At 37.1% G+C, this 26,167-nt stretch overlaps 4 protein-coding genes across 5 annotated transcripts in view; 2 read left to right on the forward strand and 2 right to left on the reverse strand.

Moving 5' to 3' along the window:
* The first annotated feature begins 3,740 nt into the window (after window positions 1-3,740).
* LOC114366758 (uncharacterized) lies at window positions 3,741-6,822 on the forward strand. Its single transcript, XM_028323726.1, has 2 exons — window positions 3,741-3,881; window positions 5,859-6,822. Exon 2 carries the CDS (start codon window positions 5,870-5,872, stop codon window positions 6,755-6,757), a length of 888 nt encoding a protein of 295 aa, XP_028179527.1. The 5' UTR covers window positions 3,741-3,881; window positions 5,859-5,869; the 3' UTR covers window positions 6,758-6,822.
* A 5,167-nt stretch (window positions 6,823-11,989) lies between these two features.
* LOC114366764 (uncharacterized) lies at window positions 11,990-14,457 on the reverse strand (the record flags this gene model as incomplete). Its single annotated transcript, XM_028323741.1, has 4 exons — window positions 11,990-12,478; window positions 13,353-13,496; window positions 13,863-14,029; window positions 14,363-14,457. Coding segments are annotated over 4 exons (660 nt in total), but the record flags the coding sequence as incomplete, so codon positions are not given.
* Window positions 14,458-20,261: 5,804 nt separating this feature from the next.
* Window positions 20,262-21,739, forward strand: LOC114366770 (leucine-rich repeat extensin-like protein 1). Of its 2 annotated transcripts, XM_028323747.1 has the most exons (3): window positions 20,262-20,366; window positions 20,455-21,028; window positions 21,207-21,298. In XM_028323747.1, the coding sequence occupies exons 2-3, from the start codon at window positions 20,467-20,469 to the stop codon at window positions 21,221-21,223; spliced, it is 579 nt and encodes a 192-aa protein (XP_028179548.1). In that variant the 5' UTR covers window positions 20,262-20,366; window positions 20,455-20,466; the 3' UTR covers window positions 21,224-21,298. The 2 variants fall into 2 exon arrangements, with proteins under 2 accessions (XP_028179548.1, XP_028179547.1); XM_028323746.1 differs by having other exon boundaries at window positions 20,455-21,739.
* Window positions 21,740-23,065: 1,326 nt separating this feature from the next.
* Window positions 23,066-26,167, reverse strand: part of Sb (serine proteinase stubble) — a 108,731-nt gene continuing 105,629 nt past the window's right edge. Inside the window, 4 exon segments of the mRNA XM_028323752.1 lie at window positions 23,066-23,774; window positions 24,425-24,574; window positions 24,999-25,296; window positions 25,809-26,001. Of these exon segments, the coding sequence (XP_028179553.1) occupies window positions 23,637-23,774; window positions 24,425-24,574; window positions 24,999-25,296; window positions 25,809-26,001 (779 nt within the window). The 3' untranslated portion in view covers window positions 23,066-23,636.

A 26,167-nucleotide genomic window follows, 5' to 3' on the forward strand; every position in this document is an offset into this window, starting at 1 on the left:
TGGCTTATTTCTCTCTCACTACATCCATGGGAAGAGTGGGGGTGGTCATATTACTCTACCATAACCACACAGCTATGGCTTTATTTATTGCTTACACAAAAACCATGTGTTGCAACTTGCAACTAAACAGTTAATTGAAGCATGGAGCAAATTCATATCAAATACTTATTTAATTGTATTGTCATATCCGTAAATGTCCGAACTTGTCACATCACTATTAAAAAGTCAGTGTACACTGCCGTGCGTCATGCGTCATTTTTATGGCTCAGCCATAACTCGCCGTAACCAAATATTTGTATTGTGAGGACGAGCGCTCGCGATTTATGAAACCCTTTTTGTGTTAAGAGTTATGCTAAAACCACATCTGCTCGGGATGGATAAGTGCAGTGATGTTGTCGGTTTTGGCTTTAGCCATTTCGCAGTTATGGTTTGGGCCAATAAACAGTGATGTTTGAAATAAATGACGACAATTCGGAGCATTTATTGGCTTTGGTAGAGTTAGGCTGAGTTGCACCACCTTTCTTTGACCGTAACTGTAATAATTACCGGTGTTTTCTGTATGACATTTCACAGATTTTTTATGTTTGCTAAAGTTAAAGTAAGATGGTGCAACTCAACCTTAGTGGGTAGTTTTTCTTAGCTGTAGGATGGCTCAACAAATTCTTAAGTGAAGATTAAGTTAAGCCAATATTATGAAACAATGTTGAAAATTAAATTTAATTCAAGTTAACCCTTAATACGGCAGTGGGAATAGGTATATTTCCATCATATTCAGAATTTTATTCCCTAGTCTTAAGGTAAAAACACAATGAAAAATGTGGACTTGTTATGAAGGTCATAAGGCTTAAAGATTCTGCCCTGTATTCACAGGTCGGAATATTGATATTTGACCAATCAAATTCCCAAACCTCCCTTCATTACTGCAGTTTTAGGTTAGTTCTGTCCCTTCTCATCTCATCTTAAGGCTTTAATCCCTCACCTCTCACTCTTGGTAATACATGTATGAAGCCTTATTAGGGCATCAAGGTAAATACTGTGACATCTTAACAAAAATGTCAACATAGATATCGACATGATGTACAGTTGTCAACACATAGGACTATTTTTTTTTGTAGCAAAATAACACGTATTACAACAAAGTAAGATACCACAATTTTATCCGTCCTTAACTAACGTAACAATACTGAAATAAAGTAAATAACAGCACTAATTTACTGAGGTAATTAGTCAAATAGCAAAGTTAATCGTATTAATTTGTAAGCATTATTTACCCTGATAACAAGTTTTATTAGTGAATGGTTTTAGTGACATAAGTAATTGCATAATTGGACATAATTAACGATTTGATAATCATTTTGACGCAAACTTATCAATGATCGTTTTTGTTAATGAATATGACTAAATTGCTTTTGCAACCAGAGTGGTAAACAATTAGAGTCTAATGACGTAGTATTTCTTTCCTTTCATTCATTACTCTAATAGTTGTTGCCTTCCTACGTAATAACAAATGAAAGTGTAAAATTACGATGAAAATACAACTTTACGGCGATATCGCTATCTAAAGCCCGTCTTCACAAACGATGCTTACTTAAGTGAAACAGCAAATCGAACGCACAGCGTTGAATAGAGCTCTGTGATTGGTTGGTTGGTCACCCTGCGCGTCCACGCCCACTGTGAGACCTCATAGTAATGTTTGTGAATACGAGCATTAAAAAGCTTTAAAATAACTTAGTACCTATTTAATTAGGATACAAATAAAAGTAAACATCGTATAATCAAATTCAAGTTATACCCAAATATTCCTTCCATTATTTAATTATTTTTCCAATCCCAAAACCGCAAGGCGGAAAAACTTTGCCGCCCAAAGGGTACCGGAAGTATTTTCCGTAAAGAAACTGGCCCAAACTATTTGCAACTGTTCCGTAGTGTGCCCACACTTCCGGCCGCCATTGCCAGATGGAAAAGTTTCAGATAAAGCTGTACGGATGGACGTTTAGTTCTTATTCTTTGTTGATAGTTTGTTCTATTACTTAGATAAAAGAGTTGTTTAGTTTTTACTAAACAACTTTTGCATGTGCACCAATAAGCTGTATTTATACTCTAATAGTATTATGTATAGTAATATTATAAAGCTTAAGAACGCGCTAATCTCAGGAACTACTACTACTACCCATTTATCGACGAAGGCTATTTATACCTGGCTAAAGTAGCGTTAGCCCAAAGTTAGTATTTCACGCGGATGAAGTCGCAGTTTGGTTGGTTTAAATTAGTTTTAGTGGCTAAATAGTTCATCATCATAATATATCAAATGCGTTATTGAATTTTATTGTATTTATGTGTATATCAAACAATAATATTTTTCCTATTACTATTACGGGGGCTACACGCACGCACTTTAGTCTTGTGGTTTCTGTCACAAGGAATCTTATGCAATTACGAGTACTTATAAAGGAAATAACGCCCGTATTAACAAATGATGTTTGCTTATGTGAAGCAGCAAATCGAACTCATAGCGTTGAATAGAGCTTTGTGTGCCCTGTGCGTCCACGCGCGCTGCGAGACCTCATAGTAATGTTTGTGAATACAGGTGCCTAGGCGTAAGTATTTTTTCATTTATTTCCATCCATATATTTATTTCCTATCCGAAGTAAAGGCTAATGTTTAGCATTGATTCAGGTCCTTGCAATCTCCTCAATCGTCTCTCTTGTCGATCTACATGACTATGGAGCCGCACAGGAGGGGTGATATTGACATATTTTTTATCATACCATTATCAACCCTTCCATCTAATTATATACGATATGCCTTTACCGTTTTGAACTTCGGTAAGTAACTTGTAACTCGTACACAAAGTGAAATATTCGTTTTATATTAAAAATTTATAGCAGCTTTGGAAGTCATACTAAGTTATAATTGGCTGCCCAAGTCCTTGGGTTCAGCCAAAAGGTATTTAAGCAACAATAAAAGGGAGGATTTCGTATTTTACAACTGTTGTACAAAAGTTCTGAAAGTTAAATCCAAAAGATTGGACTCGTGTTTTAGAAAAGGTATCTTATTGGATACAAATTTACTGTCTGAGGGTTCTGTAATTTTATTTTTAGATAACTCAGTAAATAGAAATGACGTTATTATATTATTATGTAAATACTTTAGTAGGTAGGTATTTACATCTGCTTCTTCTCAACACTGGCCCATTTATTGTCCCGAAGCATTGGTAGGGTTAATACTGGGACATGTAAAAGTGCTTTTTTAAAAGCCTACTTGCAAAAATAAAATTAGTTTTGTGAGTTTTTTGTTCTCTTTATCCTTATCATTTTCAATGATGCGTCAATTGCATAACACTTACATAACGATAATTAAATAATTACCTTTTACCTAATTTATTCACGCACGTGGTAATTTTAGCTATCTACGTGCCTAAAATGACGTCATAACTAGATTTAAGATACAATTGATCTCATAATTTCCTTGAAAACCCTTTCAACCAGGTGCAATCCTATTCAAACTAATACAATAGACCTTTCAGAAAACGAATTCTCAAGCTTTTGTTTCGGTAATACAGCTCAGTTTCTTATAACAATAGATTAGAATAAAGCTTCAAGTGAAGCACTATTCTTTCTATTGTTTGGTGATAAGGTCGAAATTTCAATGGTTGGGTTTTACACCTGCACTCGTGGTATTAAGACAGGTGATTAGAGCAAATTAATAACAGTATTGGGTATTGTCAATGTTTCAGCGATTGTTGTAGTCAGTCAGTCAGCATTTGAACCTCGGACGAGCGAGTACTGTGGATAGAGTAGTGAGAGATTTCGAATATTTCGTTGTGAACTGAAGTGTTGGGTTTGCAGTTGCAGTGTTTACTTTTGGATTGAAAACCAAAGGTGTGTATTGCATTATTTGTTTGATATTAGTAATTTGATAGCTACTGGGTTTTGTGGTTTATGTATCGAATGATAAGCTGTTAGGACGTGGGTTTGATTCCTGTTATTGCAGTTTATAACATAATACCGTAGTTTTTTCGCCATAGTAGATTTTAGTGTGGGACTAAGCCATCGGCATTACAATTTAAATAATTTATAATCATTTCGAATGCAGTCAATGATGTTAATTTGCTATATAAAAATTATTTGAAATTTTGACGGATTAAAATTATGTTACGCTCACAGTTAATTTTGATAAAGTAATTTGACATTTCGGTAAACTAGTGTAATTATTTATTTATGTGCCAGTGGTTAGAGCATCACTGCGCGTGAGGTCGTGGGTTCGTATAACGTCTGAAGCAATAATTTTTTCAGTGAAAATCGTGACCTAAAACTATTCAAGATTTAGATATTGACGATTCTTGGAATTAATTCATTTAATTTTTTTTCTATAACATCGTAGGTACAATCGAATTAACCCAAAATTCTGTTCAAAATCCGGGCTTAGTTAATATTAAATAGGAGGTATATTTCGGAACCACTCGAATTCTAACTCGAATACAAAATTGCACAACAATTTCGGTCATAGGCACTTACACACACAGGACATTTTTGGCAAAATCGCAATTATCACAACTATGTACAGAAGACAGCAAATAAGACTTTACATTTTTCTTTAATAATCACCCTTGCTACGACGAGATAAGATGCCACAGTATTTATCTAAATGTGCAGCTCATTATTTGGAAAGATTGACTAAAATTATGGTCCCATGAGAAAACCAACTGTAATGAAATTCCCTTTAGACACTTCAAAGTCAATCCCAAGATTCTCGTTCCTGAATTTTAATGAGGCGATGAAGGGGTGTTGTAAAGCTTGAGCAAAACTTTCATTTTATTGTCACCAATTTAAGTGTACCTAGTTATAAACTAACTCCATCTCACTTCTAATTCATATAACTCTCTTACTTTTAGGTAAGAGTCACAAAGTAATTGAGCAGAATAGATACCTTACTGATTTAGGCACATGACGATATTACAATACGCGGTATATCAGAACCATGTACAGCATTCCTTACCTACTTGAAAAAACACATTACCAGGAAACCCACGATCTTTCGCATAGCAGTCCACTATTTTAACGACTGAACATAGGAGACTGCTTGTGACATAATTATTTTAACATAAATGCAAGGATCCCTAAAAGCTTTACCCGTATTATGTCATTGATAATTGTACTTACTACTTACTAACTAATTAAGGTTAAAACTAACTTTAGAATTGTAAAAATTGTAACCTAGTTACCTCACATCTTTCGATGCAGCATTGTTAACATTGTCGTTCCATAAAAGTACCGCCTGTTTTGTTTCAAAAGGTCATTTGTTCGTGAACAATAAGACATTGTTATTATACTTTTGCGGCCGAGTGCAGTATAGTTGAAATAATAAACACCGACGGTATGCAGGGAACGAGCTGTATCTCTACACGTGATAATTTCCCTAACGCTAACAATAGCAATAGTCTGTCTAATGTAAACTAGGAATACGTCATAAATCAATGTTTTATAATTAATACCGAGCAGGCCATTTTGAACCTAACGATAAAAGATCACATGACATAAACTGCTCTGGTTGATCGGTAAAGCGACCTACTTATAAGTAGAACAGAAGCAGTAATCTTACAAAGAATCATAAAAACTTTTAAAAGATATCTTTATCTTCATTAAAGATCTATTTTGGCATCAATACAGGATCTAATTTTTGCTGCATACCACAAAACTTGATTAGTCGTTATCATTTCCTCCAATTAACGATGCCACACTATGCGAGGATCCTAATGACCAATAATCCAAATTTAATTATATTTGAATAGATTTTGTGACTTACAAATTATTGTGCAATTTGAAACTAGTTTTTTATTTGTTTTTCTTTTGTTACAGATCTAGCAAGCATGACATCAATAGTGAAAGAAGATGTGATGCAACCGAAAACACTGCAAGAAGCTATCAATATCATCAAATTCCTACAAACAACGCACAAAGAAGAAGTTTCTAAACTCAAAGAATCATACACCAAACAAGCAGCAATAATCAAGAAGTTAGAAGCCAACAGAAAGAAAGAATTAGAATTTTTATCCAACGAACTTCAAAACTATGAAATCAGCTTAGCCCTAAGAACAGATACAGTAAAAAAACAACTAGCAGAGAAAGATGAAATCATACAAAAGCAGTTGGAAGAAATTGAAGAGCTAAACAAGAAATTGAAAGAACGACAATGCATAATCCCAGAAATTGTAGTAGAATCAAATTCTGACTCCGGAGTCGCTATGGAAAACGATGATAGTGGGAGCAAAGTTGGAGAAATTCAGAAGACAGAAATCAAAGCTACAAGAAAATGCAGTAGAAAGTTTTCAGACCATATAAGTTTCTTACGAAGAGTTGATTTCTCACCTATAAAATATAAACCAAGCAATCGAGATGCTGCTAAAAAGAAGGATGAGAAGAAAAACACTTTAGAAGTTCCAGTTACGATGAAGAGGATTCTTACACGTCAATTCAGCAATGACAGACCGATGAGTGATGATGATCGAGTAATGGAAGAAGCTACTTTTTCTGATAGTAATTTAGAACCTATTATTGTTAGACCAAAGAAATTGAACGGTAGCATGAATAATCACTTTTCGGATGACGGCAGCGACGACACCAGTGAAGAAATCTTCGATAGAGTGATGACGAGAAGTAGCATTAGAAGATCAGTTAAAGCGAATCCGAAATACAAGAAGATAAATAGAAGTAAGTCCAAACTATTGGATCAAGTCAAAGTGAACATCGTTAATTAGGCTGTGAATTACTCTAAATGTACCGTTATTTAATGAAAATCATAAATAAACATTACTGACTGAAACAATGATTTTATTTTGTCCCATTAGTTAAGACTTAAGATAATATTTAAACAGATTGTACCTAATATCTTTAACAAATTCATTTAAGAAAATTATAGAGGTGCACGAGAAAGTGTAAATATTTTAGTAAGTGTATTTGCATAAATTAATAGCGTTTACGTCCATCCATCACAATTCATTTAATGCTGAAACATTTAAGTTCAGTATAAACGATTTACATTCTCAAAAAATAGTTTTCTTTATCACTTTATGTAGAAGAAGGTATAAACTTTTCCAAAGCCTCTTTGCCCTAAAAATGAACACAGCCTTTTTTAGCCAGCAAGAAAAATATGCGTGGTCGTTCGTATACTAGACGGAATGTACACATTACACTGGGATCAGAAGGGCGAAGGGCGGCAGTAAAAATAAATCATGGCCGATCTGGGATCCGACAAATAAATAATAGTGGACCATTGGAACCGTGACGGCCAATATTTGTTTTGTATAGGTTATACAGCAAACAACGATACAGGTTGAAGAATGAGTCTGGAAAAGTTATTTGATTAATTCTTTATTAGTTTCTGTGGCTGTGTTTGCTTCGGGGGTCTACTCTGTTAAATGAACGTGGTAAAGTATTTAGCACTAGCTTTCGCACGCGGTAAATTTATAATTAAGTTATCGTTCTGTAGCAGAACGTTTTCAGCGCGAATCGTGATGAAACGAGATTATAGACTCTTTACTTCTTTTCAAAAGTAAAAATATGAATTTTCATAATAACTCTACTATGAAAAACAATAAGGCTGGGTTGCACCAATTTACTTTAACTTTGACAAACGTCAAAAATCAAATATGGAGATCAAAAAATTCTGTCATTTTTGACGTTTAAAGCACCGGTACTACCCGTTCGCGCTAAGTTTGCCGGTCCGTGGAATGCGCGTCCCCTCCCCCAACCGCGTTTAAACGCAATTAGTTAGTGATTAAACGCAATTAATGTGTCTTATTTTACGCAAATAAACAATTTTTATCAATAATTAATAAATACAAAATATTTTCAATATAGTTTGCTATAGTTATAGACGCTTCCCTTCGAGTGACGTCATATCGCCAGCGGCAAACTTATCGCGAACGGATAGTAATCGTCGTAGTTACCGTTAAAGTTAGGTGTAAGTAGTTCCGGCATGAAAACGTATCATACAGACAATTAAATTGACCTAATATTTAATAATAGCGATTGGTAAAATAGACCCCCAGCTAGTGTTTATAAACGGGAACTGGGAAATTAATATCGAATGAATCTTTTTTATAGCAAACTAATATTGATAAAGCAATAACATTCGTATTGGATTCAGATTTTCTGTGAGTAATGACTTCCTGTGATTTTTCTTAAATTAATATTGTGTGAAGATGATGACTGAAAAAGATACGCAAAATCTAATCAAAATTTTAGGTGGTCGATTCAGGTAGCCTAAAGAATTAGCAAGCTTAAGTATAAGTTTAGTAACAATGGGCTGTTCAGGTTTAACTTTGTCGTAGAAATGTTGGAGTCTACAAGCTCTGAAGTGGAATTTCGTCTTGGAAAACGCAGAGTGGGACCACTTCCCTTGGCTGTGTCCTCATCCCAGCTAGATGGAGTTATGATATAAGTATGAGTTGGTATCATGAAACTATAATACGATGAATAGGGCTCAATAGCGAGTATTTGGATAGGTCTATGTCCAGCAGTAAACTTATAGGCTGATAATGAAAATTATGCATACATAAGCCTTTCTCAGGAATCAAAGTATGTTCAATCAGTAAATTGATAAGCTCATGTATCACAAAATAAATCACTTTCTTACATCATTGTCTAAATCGTTCAAGGAAAAGTGCAAAAGGCGGTAAGTAAAGTTGACTCGACTCGGATGAGCCGAACTTCTTGTTCAAATCCCCAAAGCAAATGTTGGATCATACAACCCCAAAGTAAATATAAGTCAACACTCGATACTTCTGCGATCGATTATTAAAATTGGATCGCGGACTGTGTCAGATTGAATTTGCTTAAGAAGATTTTCAATCCGAAGAAATTCCAACAATACTTTGGGCTCTTTTGGTGTGGAGGACGTGGGTAAGATTACTAGCTAAGTATAAAGATTTTGAAGAATAGTCAAAATTGCTTCGTGAACTAAGTTAGCAGGGTTAAGGCCTTGTCCAAGAGGGCGAATCCGAGCATATGTATGACGAGATTTGCGCGCTCAACTCGCGCGTGTTTTGTGGACGCAATGTATTGGCTGCTAGTATTTCGCCAACGCGCGTAGAATCATACGCGCATAGGAATTGCGGCGAATTCGCCCTTCTGGACAGGGCCTAGGTGTAAGAGTAGCACAATCGTGCAGCACGATAAAAATGACGGGTTAATTTACTCATAGTAACAAACTATAACCTGATTCGTTGCCATTGGACAAAATGCTTTGGGCAAAAGAAAACGATATGAAAAAATACCAGGAATGGACAGTGAGACTTAAGAAGTTAAGTAACTGTGAAATGTTATTATCACTCGAAATATCCAGTAACCTAATTTTGTGGCGATTTCAGAACCGTATTTTCGACGGATCAGCGACAAAGTCGCAGAAAAATTGGCGATTTATCCAAGATTTATACCAAATCCCTGACATTTTTCCAGTGATATGATCTATTTTGAGAATATTCTAGTAGTAGTCAGACTTATACTCAGTGGCACGAAAATCTGAATCTAGATATTTAGGCCAGTAGAATTAAACACAAAAATTTATTAAATCGGAAATAATTCGTACAAAATATTTGTTTGCTTTAATGGCTTCATTGGTTGCCCATTAAGACTCTCCTAAGTTTTCGACTTCGACGGAGTTGTGCTTAAGTGGTGGGGGCCCCCGAAAGGGGCGTTTTTTCGGTTTTCCGGTTATACCGCGTAAAGGACTTACACTATCGAAAAGTGGTCTTCGTGACGGTTAAAGGGCACTTAATCCTGCATTGAATAAGATCAAATTCATATGTTTTGGACAAACCGTTCTCGCGCTAAAGTTCGGCAAAGTAGAAAATATACGTATAATTAATGACCCTCTCCACGTCCAATGGCTTGATACCCACATGCTTCCAAGCCTTGTAAAGGGTCGCCTTAACCAGTGTAACCCTAACAAGGCTCACGAGTTTGATTCGCTTATCCTTGTTCGTCCCAGCCTTTCCTTAACTGCGGTTGCTGCACCTCTTCCTGGCACTCTCCTGAACGACTCTGTGTTACCTAATGTAGCTGCCCCTCTTCCTTGTACCCTCCTGTACGATTTCATTGCTTAGCCATATGCCTGGTCCAAGGTTCGACGCCACAAAATCAACTTCGTACGAGTGAAAATAGTTTAAATACTATTTCCCGTGCTTGCAACATTTTTCTTTACTGCTTCGCCTCTATTAGTCGTAGAGTGATTGTATATATCCTATAGCCTTCCTCAATGTATGAGCTATTCAACACAAAAATAATGATTTCAATCAAACTAGTAATTCTTAAGATTAGCGCGTTCAAACAAACAAACAAAAAACTCTTCAGCGTTTTAATATGAACTTGTTGTTGTTGATTTTTGGCGTCGAACCTTAGACCAGGCATACGGCTAGGCAACGTAGTCATGCAGGAGGATACAAGGAAGAGGGGCAGCCACAGTAGGTAACACAGAGTCGTTCAGGTGAGTGCCAGGAAGAGGTGCAGCAACCGCAGTTAAGGAACGGCTGGGACGAACAAGGATAGGCGCATCAAGCTCGTAAGCCTTGATAGGGTTACACTGGTTGAGGTGGCCCTTTTCAAGAATTGGAAGCCTGTGGGTAACAAACCATTGGACGTGGAGAGGGTCATTAATTATACGTATATTTTCTACTTTGCCGAACTATAGCGCGAGAATGGTTTGTCCAAAACATATGAATTTGGTCTTATTCAATGCAGGATTAAGTGCCCTTCAAAAGACATGAAGACCACTTTTTGATAGGGTAAGTCCTTTACGCGGTATAACCGGAAAACCGAAAAAATGCCTATTTCGGGGGCCCCCACCACTTAAGCACAACTCCGTCGAAGTCGAAAACTTAGGAGAGTCTTAATGGGCAACCAATGAAGCCATTAAAACAATCAAATCTTTTGTAGGAATTATTTCCGATTTAAAAGCTAATTCTACTGGACTAATTACTCGTCATACAATAAGTTTGTATGACGTCATAGTCAATTAGCACAAAGTGTCACTTCAACTATTCTAATCAATTACTCCAAGTTAAATATTTTCCTAAGAAACTAAAAAAGGTGACAGTAACCCAATGGTTTCGATGTCGGACTGAGATTCAACGGTCAGTAGTTCGATCTCTGTAGACTGCTGGATGAAATTAGTAATTAGTGCAGTACCTACAAAAAATCTATAAATACATTTAGGAGAGAATAAAGTCATAAGCATCGATAATCACTTCACTAATTAGTCACATAAATTGACTGACAACAGATATTTGAGCAATGAAGTCAAATTATGTCCAATAATATGCAAATACTCATAATTTCCATATTCATAATCTGGTATGGAATCATTGTTTTAGTGAATAGGAATTTTAATAGAATCAATTTTCATTTGAACCGAGATTTGCTTTCAAATAATAATTTGGTAACTAGGTAATAGTTTTGAACACAAAGAGTTTCATAAATACCAGTAAATTACGAACCGCGATATAATAGATACCTAAACTGTAATTTGAATTGTTTTTGTAGGTTCTCATACTACATTATTCGTTTAAACTAAGAAGATGCAGGTTTATTTATTAAAGTATTGAACAGTAATTTTTATTACGAGAACGAGAATTTCTTACGCGCTGCTACTGGACGAAATTACACTGGCGTTATTTTTGAATTATTTAGAACGTGTAAAGTACCTACCTACTTTCAAAGTCCAAAATTATCCTTTCCTATAATAGAAAAAAAGCCTGTCAATTCAAATTCAAATTATTTATTGCATGTCACATGGGTAAGGGTTGACAAGAACATAATATTTTATATGTGACGCCCAGTGAAGGCGTTGCAAAAACTTAAAAATAACATTAAAATAGATAATAATTTGTCAAACTAAAATTAAATTAATTAAACATTAAAATTATAAAATTAAATATTATAAAAGTATAATATTCAGACATTATTATTATTATTGTATAAATGTATGGTGAGGTGAGTAGTTCGCAGCAGAAGGCAATGAAACGCAGGAATCTTGAATATTCGATGTAATGCGGGTTTACAATGAAAGTAGGTATTTGATAGGTATAATAGACACAAACTCGACGCGCCCGCGTCGCGCTCTGAGACCCGAATGGGGGGCGGGCAGCGCCGCGCCGCTCTGCAGCTTGGGCTCCTCGAACCGGTCGCGGCGATGCGTCTGTGTGCGTGCGCGCTGACACAGACGCCTTAACATACTGCCGCCCTTGGAACGTCTGGTTCCAATGTTGGTAAAGGGCAGAGCCTGTTGTAGGCTCTCCTCATTGTTCCTGATGAAGTGTAGACGTGGGCCACACGGTTGACACCGTCGGCGCCGGGGAAGACAGCAGTGACTCGACCCAGCAGCCATCGGTTGGGGGGCAGGCGGTCATCTTTGATCAGAACCATCTCTCCTATTTGTGGTTGACCGCCATCTCTGCGCCATTTACTTCGCTTCTGTAATTCTGAAATATACTCCATATAATAGCGGTTCCAAAAGTGGTGCTTCAGCGATTGTGTTCTTGCATATCTTGAGAGAGTGTTGATGTGAGCATCTTGTACCTGGGGAGCAGGCAACATCGTTACTGTTCGTCCAATCAAAAAATGCGCAGGAGTTAAAGGGATTAGATCTGAAGGATCATTAGAGAGAGGAGTGAGAGGCCTTGAATTTAATATAGCTTCAATTTCTACCAATACTGAGTTGAGTTCTTCATAATCAAGATGAGTTAGTGACAATACTCTCTTTAAGTGATATTTTATTGATTTTACTGATCCCTCGGCTAAGCCATTGAAGTGGGGACTATATGCTGGGCAAAACTTGAAAATAATTCCCTTCTCAGCTGAATATGTAATTATACTATGTATTTCGATGAACTTCCCAATCGCGTACTGTTGCTGGGTCTAACTTGTTAGATACAATGTGTATGACTAGAATGTCCCAATGCTCTGTAGGTACTTTTAATGTTTTTAGGGATCGTAGATTCTTGTTTACGATATCTATGATGTTACGTAAGGCCCTTGCAGATTCTTTAGTAACAAAGTCAATATTGAACAGAGCTTGAACATGATTATTAATTAAAATGCGATTGTTATTGTAACGGTCGCACAAGAGATCCCAAGCAACATTATAATTTTCTGATGAAAAATCTAAAGATTGAATAATAAGAGCAGCATTATCCCTTAAAGATGCTCGTAAATAATGAAATTTGTGTATGTTAGATATTGATGAGTTTGTGTGGATTAGTGATGTGTATGTTTCGTGAAATTCTAACCAGTCCTGATAGCGTCCAGTGAAAATAGGTAAGTCAATTGTTGGTAACTTAATGTTTGGTACAGCACTTGCCACCTCCGAGCCTGGCACCGACGCGAAGTCAGCCCCAGAAGCAGGCCCGACCGTCGCGTGTCTGCTCAGCAGCTCCTGAGCCGCTGCGATGGCACCAAAGTAAGCTCGTTCGAAGGTCTCGCGTTCGGCAAACTCGTCACCTGGAATTTCGAGTGCATTTTCTATTTGAGTTTGAATGCTATCGAACTCATCGTATAATGCTTGGATTTTCGCTAAGCGAATGTTTGTTTCGTGAATTTGTAAGGCATTTAAGTCTTTGCAAGCAAGAAGTGGTTCAAGATATGATTTGAAAATAGTTAACTTTGATTTCTGAGATGCTCTAGTGCGTTTTAATGATTTTAAATCTTCCATTATGTAAATAATAAAGGCAACTGTGCAAATGAAGAAAGGTTAGAAGAGAATTTTACCAATGTTTCGCCAGCTAGTGAAGAAAAAGAATTATTTCCTTTATAAAAAGGCGTGAAGAAAAAACAAATAAAGAGAGAAGCTTTTGGAATGATACTTAAAATGAAAATGAAGTGAAAGAAGCGTGTAGAAGCTATGCGAAGCGTGCACGGCACGCGCCACGTGCTTGAGCCACCGCGAGCGCGGCTGTGACCTTTGGACTGCCGAGCGCCGGCAGCCACGCCAGCATGCGCGGGCTCGAGCGTTCCGCCACGCTCGGGCAATATAACTGTAATGTACACAAAATTCACTTGATTATAATGCAAAAACAATAATCTCGACTTGGTGCTTGGTAGAAATGGAAGCAAATCAAATGTTTAAGTGCCTCTGAAAGTTTGGAATGCAATATAATTTAGTAAATACGTAGGCACTATTCTGTTTAGAATATTAAAGGAACGTTACTTTGTGAAAATATTACGATAAAATGTCAGAAGTAGGTAATTAATTTTAAAAATATTAAATTGATAATTGTTAGAATAATACTTGGACAGGTAAAATAATCACTTCACTGATTTAGAAAGTAAAAGTGAGAAGAGGAAATGCGGTTGTGATTGGAACGAACTCACGAATATGAACTGCAGGCCCCTTTTCAGGGTTTTGATGAAATAATCCGGTACTGGCGCCTCGGATTGTCTTGAATAATCGCCACTGTAGACGTCACCGTTGTTCAAGTTTGAAATATTCCCGTTTCAAATTGCCACGGATCGCTGCCACGTTCGCTGTCTGCTACGCCCTTGATTTCACCTCGCCGCTGCGTGTTCTGCTCGTGCTCGCCAAGCGGAATTTTATTCCGCTCGAAATTCGTAATCCGGCTCGAAGTTGTATGGTGAGGTGAGTAGGTCGCAGCAGAAGGCAATGAAACGCAGGAATCTTGAATATTGGATGTAATGCGGGTTTACAATGAAAGTAGGTATTTGATAAGTATAATAGACACAAAATCGATGCGCCCGCGTCGCGATCTGAGACCCGAATGGGGGGCGGGCAGCGCCGCGCCGCTCTGCAGCTTGGGCTCCTCGAACCGGTCGCGGCGATGCGTCTGTGTGCGTGCGCGCTGACACAGACGCCTTAACAATAAACAAAGACAGACCATTACATAATATTTTCATTAAAAATTCAGTCTAACCCATCAATCGATCAACATGTTGAAAGACTCAATAAACATACAAACTGTTACAGCACAAGGATCAAGTACCTATCTAGTTCCCCAAAATCTAATCTTATCTAAGTAACTTCTTCAAGATTGAAGATAGTGATGGGCTATCAGATTAACAGATATAATATAATAGTTGCCAACCCATCAGTATTTCCATCCAAACGGCATTAACAAACCTTTCGAGTAAAAATCCATTTCCGCTCCCCAAAAAGTTGCTGCCCATTCGCTAATCCGTATAATCTCTGAAATTCTGCGGAATAATCCTTAACATTCTGCGAAATGACGTCAAATTTGGCAGAACTGCGCCCGCTGCCAATAAGGGTGCTGTTAAAATTGTAATCCTCGTGATATCGTTTATTGTTGAGCTGTTTTATCAACAAACGCGTTCCGAGATTGGACGTGAACTTTTACTGTAATGGATATTGCATCGCGGCTGTGGGTACGCACGTTTGCGACTTTTAAATTAACAGGCGCCGAAAATGAAATAAAAAGTTTGGACAGAATTGTGTAGTTCACAAACTTCTTTGTTGTATCATTGTAGTACTGATAATTATCTACGTATAGGTACGTAATACGTAATACACAATGAGAATAGCATGTAAGCTGGGGGATACTGAAGAATGCCGAACTATGTAGACATACTCAGACCAGTAATAATAGCTGTTAATTTTCTAGGGTTTGTAACAGTGAAGTGGTTACTAAGCAAAAGTAGAACGGCATACAAATTAATTATTAAAATAAAAGTATTTGATACATAAACTAAACAGTATTAATGTGATCATTCATACTCTGCAAACATCAATTTGGCCGTGGGACTAAAATCTGGAACCACTGTTTCTGAAACAACAGAACCTAAAAATTAAAAAAAAGTATGTCGTTAAACATACTTATACAGAAAATATTTTAAAAAATCTCTAACGTGCGCCCCTAGCACAGAGTAATACAATCATTTGGATTGGGTTGCGCTGGATTCCCTTGATTAATTAATATTGAGCAAACTATTAATTCAGTTGGTAAATAATTGACTACTCTGTATGGAACCCACAAACTAAATATTTCTATCAACGAGCACGTTTAATTTAAACTTAATGAAAGAAAACAACGCGTTGGCGAGATTAAATTTGTTATTTAACACTTGCTCAATGTATTGCAGTAAGAATTTGCATTTAAATCCATCTGAATTTCTCGAAATTAAAACATAATTTAACACCTACTTGATGAAATATGGATACAAAATGGAGTGTGCTGTGTGAGTATGAACAAACATTCAATAAAGGTACTTACTTAAATTAAATGAGGTATTCCTCAAAGTGCATCCTTTTTGAGCGTGACCTAACGATGCGCATCTAAACTATTATAGTAACCGCACTTAAGTTAAGTATGATGAATACCAAGTATTTCAGGGCAACATAATTATAGGTCTGAGGAATAATTTATGTGCTCTTCATTTAGCGTGCTTCAAAATAAGTGCGCTTCGAGAAATACCTCAAGAACATAAAATATTATTCTTAAGTGATGCGCGCATCTACGAATAAATAATTGCCTACATACTTCCACCCAAATTCATGGAAAAATGTGTATTATTTCCCCAGAATTTATATCGTATCCCGAAGTCCTTAGGGAGAAATAATGTACCCGCCACTTCGGGCACATTCATCTTGATTATGGAGTCCTGATCCTTTGACATTTACAACCTTAGCTAGCTTTTTTATTTTGGCATCAGCTATTTCTATTTCTTATGTATAAGACAATGTACTTAGTGCCAATTAGTAAAGTACCTAACTGACACTTTTATTTCTCTATAGACGATATTTCAGTAGTACCTACCTAATAAAGTAATTTTTCGTAAAAGTAAATTTCCCTTTACCCTATTTTGTCACATCTAAGACCTTTATGGCCTAGCTAGCTAGTGGTTTGTCTTTGCATATAACAAACAATACATCGTTAACTGCGGTTGCGAGTTCGAAACCTACTCGTATAAAACAAAACTTTACACTTGAGTCCTACTAGTTGTCATAATACAAGTTCACATTCACATTGTAAAAATAACGTTATACTTTCTACGATATCATTACAACCCTGCACAACTATTTATAGCTAGCTACCTACTAAGTTTCCTTTCTACAATCCGTTCTATGTTAGTCGCACGGAATACTGGGTGTGCAAAATGTCCGCACCAGAACATAGTTCAAATAATCTTTATTTCCTGAAAGTCTGCTCCCGCATGAGGTTCTTTGACTGCTGTATGCGGTTACCCGCGTGCCATTCTCAACTTGGAATGTAAGATATAAGATGAAGCGATCAACTGTTACTACAATTTATTTTAGTAAGTTGTAACAATCTATTGCTGACGTGGATTGATGATAAGATTGAAATTGCTATTATATTAGATTACGTTGATTTATTATTATTTTAGACCTTAAAAACGATACTTTAGGTAGCATAAATTACTATTTACTTGATCAGTATAGTTGTAAGCTGCACTGCACAATACGCGCCATATTAACCACCCTATATTTAAGCCAAACTATAGTGTCGCTCATACGGAAGGCAAACCTTGGAGTAAAGCCTTAAAATTTAGTTTTGACTGGCTTATGATGACTGATTGTTGAAGTACTGAGAATTTGAAACATACGTGGGAAGGGATGAGAAAAACAGTCACCAAAATTTAATAATACCTACGCCAGAAGCTTATGACTTGCATTAAAACTGCATTTGGAACCAATGGCTCGGGTCCTTTGTCTCGCTCTAAGTCCACAGCCACGACCCGCGCAAGTGATCATCCCCCGGCTTTGCTTAAAAGATTCTTATACTTAGTTCACGCTTCTAAAGTTCCCGTACGTGCTTTGTTTCTGTTGTAATTTCCATGGGAGGTTTGGGTTTCAAAATGTATGCGTGAAAAATAAAATTATGTTTCCTTCGTTTTAAACAATCATCATCATTTTGGCCATAGGACGTTCTTCCCCCCCAATGATTTCCAGATTAATCGGTTGGAGCCAGCGCCTTCCTGCTACTTTGATGAGGTCGTCGGTCGTCACCTTGTAGGTGGACGTCCCACTTTACGCTTTCCGGTACGTGGCCCACATTCCAGAAGTTTGCTACCCCATCATGTATGTCAGTAATTATTAACCTATGCAATAATTATAATGCATTTATAGCGTTAATTCACCAGCTTAACTACAGTATGTAATTTATGGTGTTACTGACAAAGTCTGCGTCTTAGGCCCATTTACCTTCGGGGTCAGTATGACGTGGTAATTTTGGGGCAACCTGTTTAGAGGGTAATAATTTATGGTGCATTCGCCAGCTTACAAGATGTAACAGCTGATCTAACCTACCATAAATTTTAATAATCCTTTATTATAAACACATCAGACTTATACTTCTTAAAAAATAGCACCAATTATAAGTAGGTACCTGTTTAAAATACCACCATAAGCTTGATGAGCTTAGTGGACGAAAGCGAACGCTCGCCACCAAATTATTCGCCATAAGCTTGCAGCTTATGGAACTGCATTTGAACCAATTGGGTCCTTTGTCTCGCTAAGTCCACACGACAACCGCGCACGTGATCATCCCCCGATTTTGCTTAAAAGATTCTTTACAGTCTACGAACTGAGACGTGAATCCGTACGTGAGCTCAGCTCTTTTAGCTGTTCTGTTACAATTTCCAAGGAGGCAATTGCAGTTTTCCTATCGGAGAATGCCTCGTAACGAGTAATGGTACCCTTTTAGTAGGTTGGTTGGACCAGTGGTGAGGACTGTCGACCTGATGGTCCCAGGTGGGATGCTCAGCAGTACACAAAGCGGTGAAGAGACAATTGCTTTGATCAAATCATTAAATACCCATTTTTACTGGCTGACTTGTCAACCTATAACTAAAACTCTTTTTGGGACAGTCCATCAAAAAAAAGTATTTTTGGTTGTTAAAGTTTGCTAATTACTTCAATACCTTATCAGTTTTGTAGAATAAAGTAAATCTATAATTTAAAAATGCATAGCAAAATGTGTTGGTAAGCACATAACTCAACAACGCCTGGACCAATTTTACCAATTCTTTTTAAATGTTCGTTGAAGTCCAAGGATGGTTTTTACGACGAGAAAAATTTAGATCAATTAAAAAAACTCGGATCTTCACCCCTAAGTCGCGGGCGGCCGCTAGTAAGTAAATAAAAATTTATAAAGGTATTTTCATCTAAAACTATTTCAAATGTTCAATCTGGCTTATTCTTAAAAAAGGAGTTCCGTCGCAATTCGCTTTGTGGCGCCTAACGATCGCCATTGTGCAGCCGCACTCGCCGGATTCAAACCCGCACCTAGTAGCTCAGCTCCACAAATAAGAGAAAAACTTTGATTGATCCGCAAACCGTGCCAACCTTTTATGTGTCTGAGTAAGGAAAGTGTTATAATTTCGTTTCCCGTTAACAATTGTTAGTTTGGAATCAAAATCTACTTACTACCTTTTCACTAATGCTGTTGAATTTAAAAAGATAGTTCCTCAAAGCATTTTGAGGCGCACCTATGTAGCTATGCTTAGAAATAATAAGCATTTAAATATTATGTTTACTAAAAAGTACCAGGGCAACATAACATTAGGTGCGCTTCAATATATGCGCCTCAAATGGGGTGCGCTTCGAAGAATACCAAGTCCAAGCGAAATCGTGGGCACAAGTTAGTATGATATACTAGTACATAGCGACATGGTTTCATACTAATCACAAATAATGCAAATTGCAATATCAAAATAGAATTCACCAAAAAATATTTTTTCTTTCTGGGTTGTACGAAGATCTGAATCCATCACAATAATTAGATGATTGATAACATAAAAAAATACAAAAATACCGAAGAACGCTACAATGACAGAGGGCCGGATAAAAAAATCATACAGAAGAGGGTCTCTCCCGAGGGAACGCGGTGTCTTCTGACGCAGGGCATTTATTATGGAGCATTTGTTTCAAGTTACTCGTAAACAAAGTCAGGTTTAAGGCTCGGAAGTTAATATTATTATTTGACGAAAATGTCAAAAGAGCAACACATTTTCATTTCCTGCCCAATGGCAGCTTATCGCTGGACGTAAGAGGAGAATGTCCAAGAAGCATCATGAATTATGACAGCTATCATCTTATGTCGTCAAGTAGGTCAACTTGTAAAAATAGTTGCTTGATTTTTTTTTATTAATAATATTGTTTTTTTTTTACTTTTAGAAGACAAGTATAAAAAAGAAAATCACAGAAGCATGTAATGGAACGGTAACGTCGTGTTTTTCTAAAAGTACCTACATATTTCTTTCCTAATGTCATTGTGACGAGAGTATTTTTTAAATGCTTGATTTAATGTTATTTATATTTTAATTATTTATCTTTTGTTATTTTTGTGCCTATAAACATCATCCCGGATTTCATGTTAAAAAGTAAGTACCGTCTCTAAAGACCTCAGTATTTGACTCTGTGTAAAATATTAAATATTGTTAACTAAACTTTGAATGTTTACGTTTTTAGGTATGCAGCAAAATGGCTCTTAAATCATCCCCGAATAAAATCCCAAATTCAAATCACGAAAATGATCCAAGCGAAACAGAAAAAGAAGCATCGTCACAAAATAATACACAAAGTACTAGAAGAAAATTCAAACCAATTCAAAAAAAGAACAGAAAGAAAAGTTCAAATAAGTCAACGCCATGTCCAAACCCTCGAACTCAATCTCACGCCAAAATGCCAATGGTACCGATGGTACCACCACCAGTTGTACCTGTGTCAAACATGGCAGCCTTTTACGGTGGTCAAAATTTGATGTATCCTGCTCCTTACCCCCCCTGGGACGAAGCTGCAAGATGGGGGTTCCACAGTCCATTTTACAGATTTCCATTTCAGCCTGTGCCTATGCCAATGCTCCCACCTCCTCCTGTGATGTTCCCTCCTGTTTGCCCATACTCTGGGGGATATCCCTATCCTCCACCGGCTATCGTGCCAATGGTACCACCTGCAGTTGTCATCGAAGAAATCGTACCTATGCCTCAGTGTCACCAGAATCAGAACTACTATTCGCCTGAACAAACCGCGCCAAATGAACTGGGTGAGAGTTATTGCGAGTTTGAAAATGTTAATGATCCACCATTTTATGATGCTAAGGACAGTCTTATTGGACGTCCCAAGGATCATATAGACTTCTGTTTGTCGTTGCCAAAAGATCTGTTTCCCAGTGCGATGATGCTACCGCTGGATCCGAATCTAATTATAGATGGATTTTGCAGATATGGAGAAGTTCTAGATCATGCGCCGTGGATCATGGATTTGGAGTTTGGTGTACCCAGAGAGGCCACAACTCGTACAATAGCTATATACGATGTGAAGTACAATAGTATACATTGCAAAAATACTCCAGACGCGATTCATCCTGGTTTCGAAAGCTGTGATCCAGAGTTTAGAAACTTGTTAACATTTTACTACGACTGTGTGTTTTCAACATGGTACCGAAGTTATATCACATTGAATCAAGACAGATCAGTGGAGAATTTCCAATCGTGGTTGAGTACGCCTATGCAGGAGTTCGGGATGTGTTGGCTCTAACATATAATGCATGATTGCATGGTTTTTAAAATATTAATGAGGTATGTAGATCAATTTTAATAATAATGTGCCTGATTGTAAATGAATTTATTTTTAGTGTTAAGATTTAATTTTCATTCCAATCCAATTTATTCTGATCGTGCTACCTAGACCGATTTTAACGAACCTATTTTAAATAAAATAAATAAGTTATTACAAGCACATAATTAAGTGTTTATATTAAATGTAAAAATGCACGGATTGTTTTTATTAATTACTTTGTAAAGAGGATTGGAACAGATCATCTACGTAATATTTTTGTAATTAATATATTATTTATTACGTCCTTTATATTTTTTCATTTTGTGTTTAGTTACTTTTTGTTCTTTCCTTGATTTCGCTGTTACAAAATCTTACAAAAGTAAAAACACACAAATCAATAATGGGTAAAATAGGTCACACATAAAAATTAACATGCACTAGGAAACCATTTACAAAATTGAAACTGGCAGGCGATAAAATTTAACCACATGGTCCATTCTGCGGTGGTCCAGTTCATCAAAATTATCTATTTGGGGCAGTTAGTGGACTGATCACTCTCGTTACTGACCCAAATATGAACCATAATAGGTTGGTTAGAATTTGTGGTCTGGACCTCTATAGAACAGGCTTTACGGCAAATTAGCCCTCAAATTTAATGAAAATCTATTTAATATTACCCCGATAATTGCGTAGTCATAGTTTCCCCGCATGATGAAATTTAAATGCCTGCTGCATATTTGGATTGTCCCAAATACCTATTTCATCATATTAGCCTTATTCGTGAATATTTGAGAGCGGTAGTCCATTAATATTTCTCAATTTAGCTAATAGATTTATTGGATCATCTCTTACCAAAGGATTTTACTCAAACCAAAATGGTAAGTAAATCACACATACAAATTATTGTAATATATTATTTCCAATGTACATTGTAGCACATCGGACCAAACTTTATTGAAGAAACTACATAACATAATGTAGCTTTATGTAGGTACAGCTATCGGCGTCGATTCCTAGAATAGGCAAGTAATCCATGGTATTTATTTTCAAATAATTCAAGAGACAAAATGAAAACAAAGAGTGTATTCAATATTTAATATAAACAATATTAAATCAACATCATCATAAACTATCCATTCAAACAAAATTGTAATAGAAATATACTATAGACAAACATCACATCAGTGCGCATATACATAAAATGCTTAACTTGTGAGGTCTCGTAAATTTAAAGTTTCATTAAAGCATTTAAATAACACTTCTAACAACAGAAAGTTTACAATAATTACACGAAATAGTCAAGGAAAATGAAATTGTAGGAAATTATTTACAAAAAGCTGGCATAGATATTCAACCAAAACAATGCGTAAATAATACTGTATAAAAAGTTTAAAAAATCACTAAACTAAAAGGCAAGAAATACGTAGGTACGTAAAATACAGTGTATTTACAATATTTTCGTGTCTAAACCTAAATTAATCAAAATAACATTTTTGTAGAAAGGTTACATTAGCTCATACAGTTTACATTATTTACACGAAATATACGAAATGGTACCAAGTGCTTAAGGCGGAAGAATACAATTAATTCTTGCACCGTTCCCCTTTACCAATAAACTTCAACTTACAATAAAATTTCGTCAAGTAAATCAGTAAAAATAAAATACTATCAATGATAACATCGGTCCAACGTTTATTGGTATAGGGCAGGGACACTCTGCAACTTGATTCCCGAATTTCTGACTTCATTTGCCACTCTCGCACCTTCCAGAAACTTGGGACATATGAGAGGGACAAACGGAACCATTAATAAGGACTCTTCAAGAGTATCCCTGGAGAATTGAGTTGATAAAAGGCGTTCTATTGTTCAAGCCGAGCTTATCACCGCTTTGAAGCTTCAAAACGCAAACTACAGTGTCGTTAGGCTCTACAGCTTCGGGTGGACTATTCCAAATGAAACGCCTCAGAAAATGTTGATTCCATTCAACATTTTTGAAGGTAACTTGCAATGCACTTGTTAAGTCCGTTCGTGGTCATATTGAGTCGTTTGTCGCGCCTACGCGCACGTTCATTCAGCACTTCACAAAGTATCTCTTAAGAGTTCACCGTCTGTAATATCCAGGGCACAAATTTTGATATTCTCGTGCAAACGCCGGGCAGATTCGCTTCGCCGCATCCTATACCCCAACTAATGATGCCGGCGAGGAAATACCTTTGGTCTTTCCCTTTTACCTGAAAAAATACAACACGAAATACAACAACGATAACTGTTTCTAGGATAACAAGACATTTCGGCTGAGTGCCTTGATTTGGTTAGACTGGGATGCCTGGATGGGACGACGAGAGTTTTTCAAGACAAATTGAATTGTCAGTTATTTTTGCAAAGATGCTTTCTGTCGAATAAATATATTGTGTATTCTAGGATTACTTTTTATGTCGAGTCAATCTCAAAGTTCAGCACTTTTATAGTTGTAGTTGATGAATGGAATGGTTTGTTGTTCAGTTTAATTTTCTGATGTGATTAACTCAATAAAAATCTTTATCTGCATAACCTTGCTACTCGTTTATTCCATCGCTTTTTCTTGGCTGTAATTTTAGGCATGTGGTTCCGACAGAATGTAATAGGATGGATGGAAGAATGGGAGTGCCATTTTTTCCGTAGATGTTGTAAGATACGACTAAGAAATATGCAAACGTCAAGCCTCCGCACCTGATCAACCAACGTATGGCCAGCATAACTTGTGAAAGCTAAATCCTCCATTTGCCTCCGGTAAATTAGTGGAGACTAAAATGGTCTGATGATGATTATGATAATGATAATGATGACGAAGATGATAATGATTATGACGATGATAATGATAATGATTATTATGACTGTTTACCTGTAGCGGCCCCCCCGAGTCTCCCTGGCAGGAGTCGTGGCCGCCTCTCTCGTGGCCGGCGCACAGGAAGATGTCTGGTATGAACTCGTGCCTGCCAGCCCGGAGGAACATCGACTTGCACCGCTCGTTCGACACTATTGGCACTTGCACCTGGAAGAGCATTAATGAGATTCTGATTAACTTGAAATGGAGAACAATATTCTGAAACTGTTTGAAAAAAAAAAAACAGCTTAGATTAAACTATAAAACCTATTAATATTATAGACAAAATTAAATGATCCCGCCCGAAGCCCGAAAGATGCCATAAACGCATCTTTTGTTTCCTATCTAGCAAAGTATACTTAAGTACCTTAAGGTGGAATTTCAATATTTTTTACTAAAATGTTTTGCTGTCCAAATTAATATACCAACTTTATCGTAAATAACTTTAGTGATTAAATTAAAAAAATACTGCTTCAGGAATGATCCCACGATCATTCATGGGATTGGTTTAGCGTAGTAATGTAATTTACTGTTGTATAAAAACTTATTGTTAAGATAATTCTGTGCTCATTATACCCAATACCTCACTCACCTCTTGTAAAATAGACGGCAGCACCCCTCCCTCAGACAGCCTGCCCCACCCTGTCACAGTGGCGTTTTCCCCCACCAGCAGGTCATCGGTCGCCGGCAGACAGATCGGGGATATATGGGGGGCGAACTGAACCGGCGCTTCTAACTTCACCAGCGCCAGATCGTACTCGTACGTGAAGAAATTGTACTTGGGATGGACGGCCTTCCGTGCCACGCCGCGTTCCACAAACGGGTACTGTTCTGACACTGATGAGAAGTCGTATTCGCCGACTCGTATCCTTATTTGGGAGGTGAGGAGGCTGGAAACAATAAGAAGATGATTAGGAAAAGGAACTGATGATAAAGAGTAGGTACTAAAATAATCCTTGCACATGGAGTCCTCAAATTGTTATTGTCAACCAATCTAGTCCAGAATGTAATCCCGAAAGAAAAATTTGTGGTTGGTTTTCACATCGTAATCTTTATAGAAATACGAGTATAGGCCGTAGGTATCTTTTATTTTAACCCCCAAAACCCTGTCTATGAACTCAACGGTTTAATCCTGTAATGGTTGAATACTAATATTTAGAGCAAACTCTAGCGTAAATCTATTCATTAGTACTGCTTTTCAATGTTAAGTCCAATCGCAAGCTTGAAGCTATACTAACAGACACATTTATACCTACTTGTTTAAGAAATAGGTTCAGTCAAACCAACGAGATCACACGCGATCAGCCGGCGTGCAGTGATGTCGATCAGACTTAAATGTTTAAGGTTTGGCTGAACCTTAAGGAGATTAATCAGCTAATATCTTAGTATCCAGAAAACTTACTCATCAACACAATGGCCAGCCGTAGCGATCCAGCCTTCGTTGATGATGGCGCCCCCACACCGATGCGTGGAGGAAAACCCGAAGTAGGAGTTCCGTCTCACAGACACCTGCCACGGCCACTTGCCGAAGCTGGAGTCCTTGCCGCCCATGATCCGCGTCTCTGGACGCGGCCACATTGATGTTACACCGCACTCTGGAATGGGAGAAAATAATGAGGTGAGTAACCTGGTTGTTTAGACCATAAGGCATTTTGTCAGCTGGAAGTCCTCCTTCAACATAATTTAATTTAAATAACTTCTTCTGCTTTATCGGAGACCGGAGTAGTGTTGAGCCAGAGGTGCGTACCTTTGTGATTTCAT

Source organism: Ostrinia furnacalis, unplaced genomic scaffold (assembly GCF_004193835.3).
Source record: "Ostrinia furnacalis isolate ACB-3 unplaced genomic scaffold, ASM419383v2 OfSCF0682, whole genome shotgun sequence".
Lineage (NCBI taxonomy): Eukaryota > Metazoa > Arthropoda > Insecta > Lepidoptera > Crambidae > Ostrinia > Ostrinia furnacalis.

Bases quoted from the DNA above. Each gene is read 5' to 3' on its own strand.
- LOC114366758 (XM_028323726.1), top strand. From the start codon at position 5,870: ATGACATCAATAGTGAAAGAAGATGTGATGCAACCGAAAACACTGCAA.
- LOC114366770 (XM_028323746.1), top strand. From the start codon at position 20,467: ATGGCTCTTAAATCATCCCCGAATAAAATCCCAAATTCAAATCACGAA.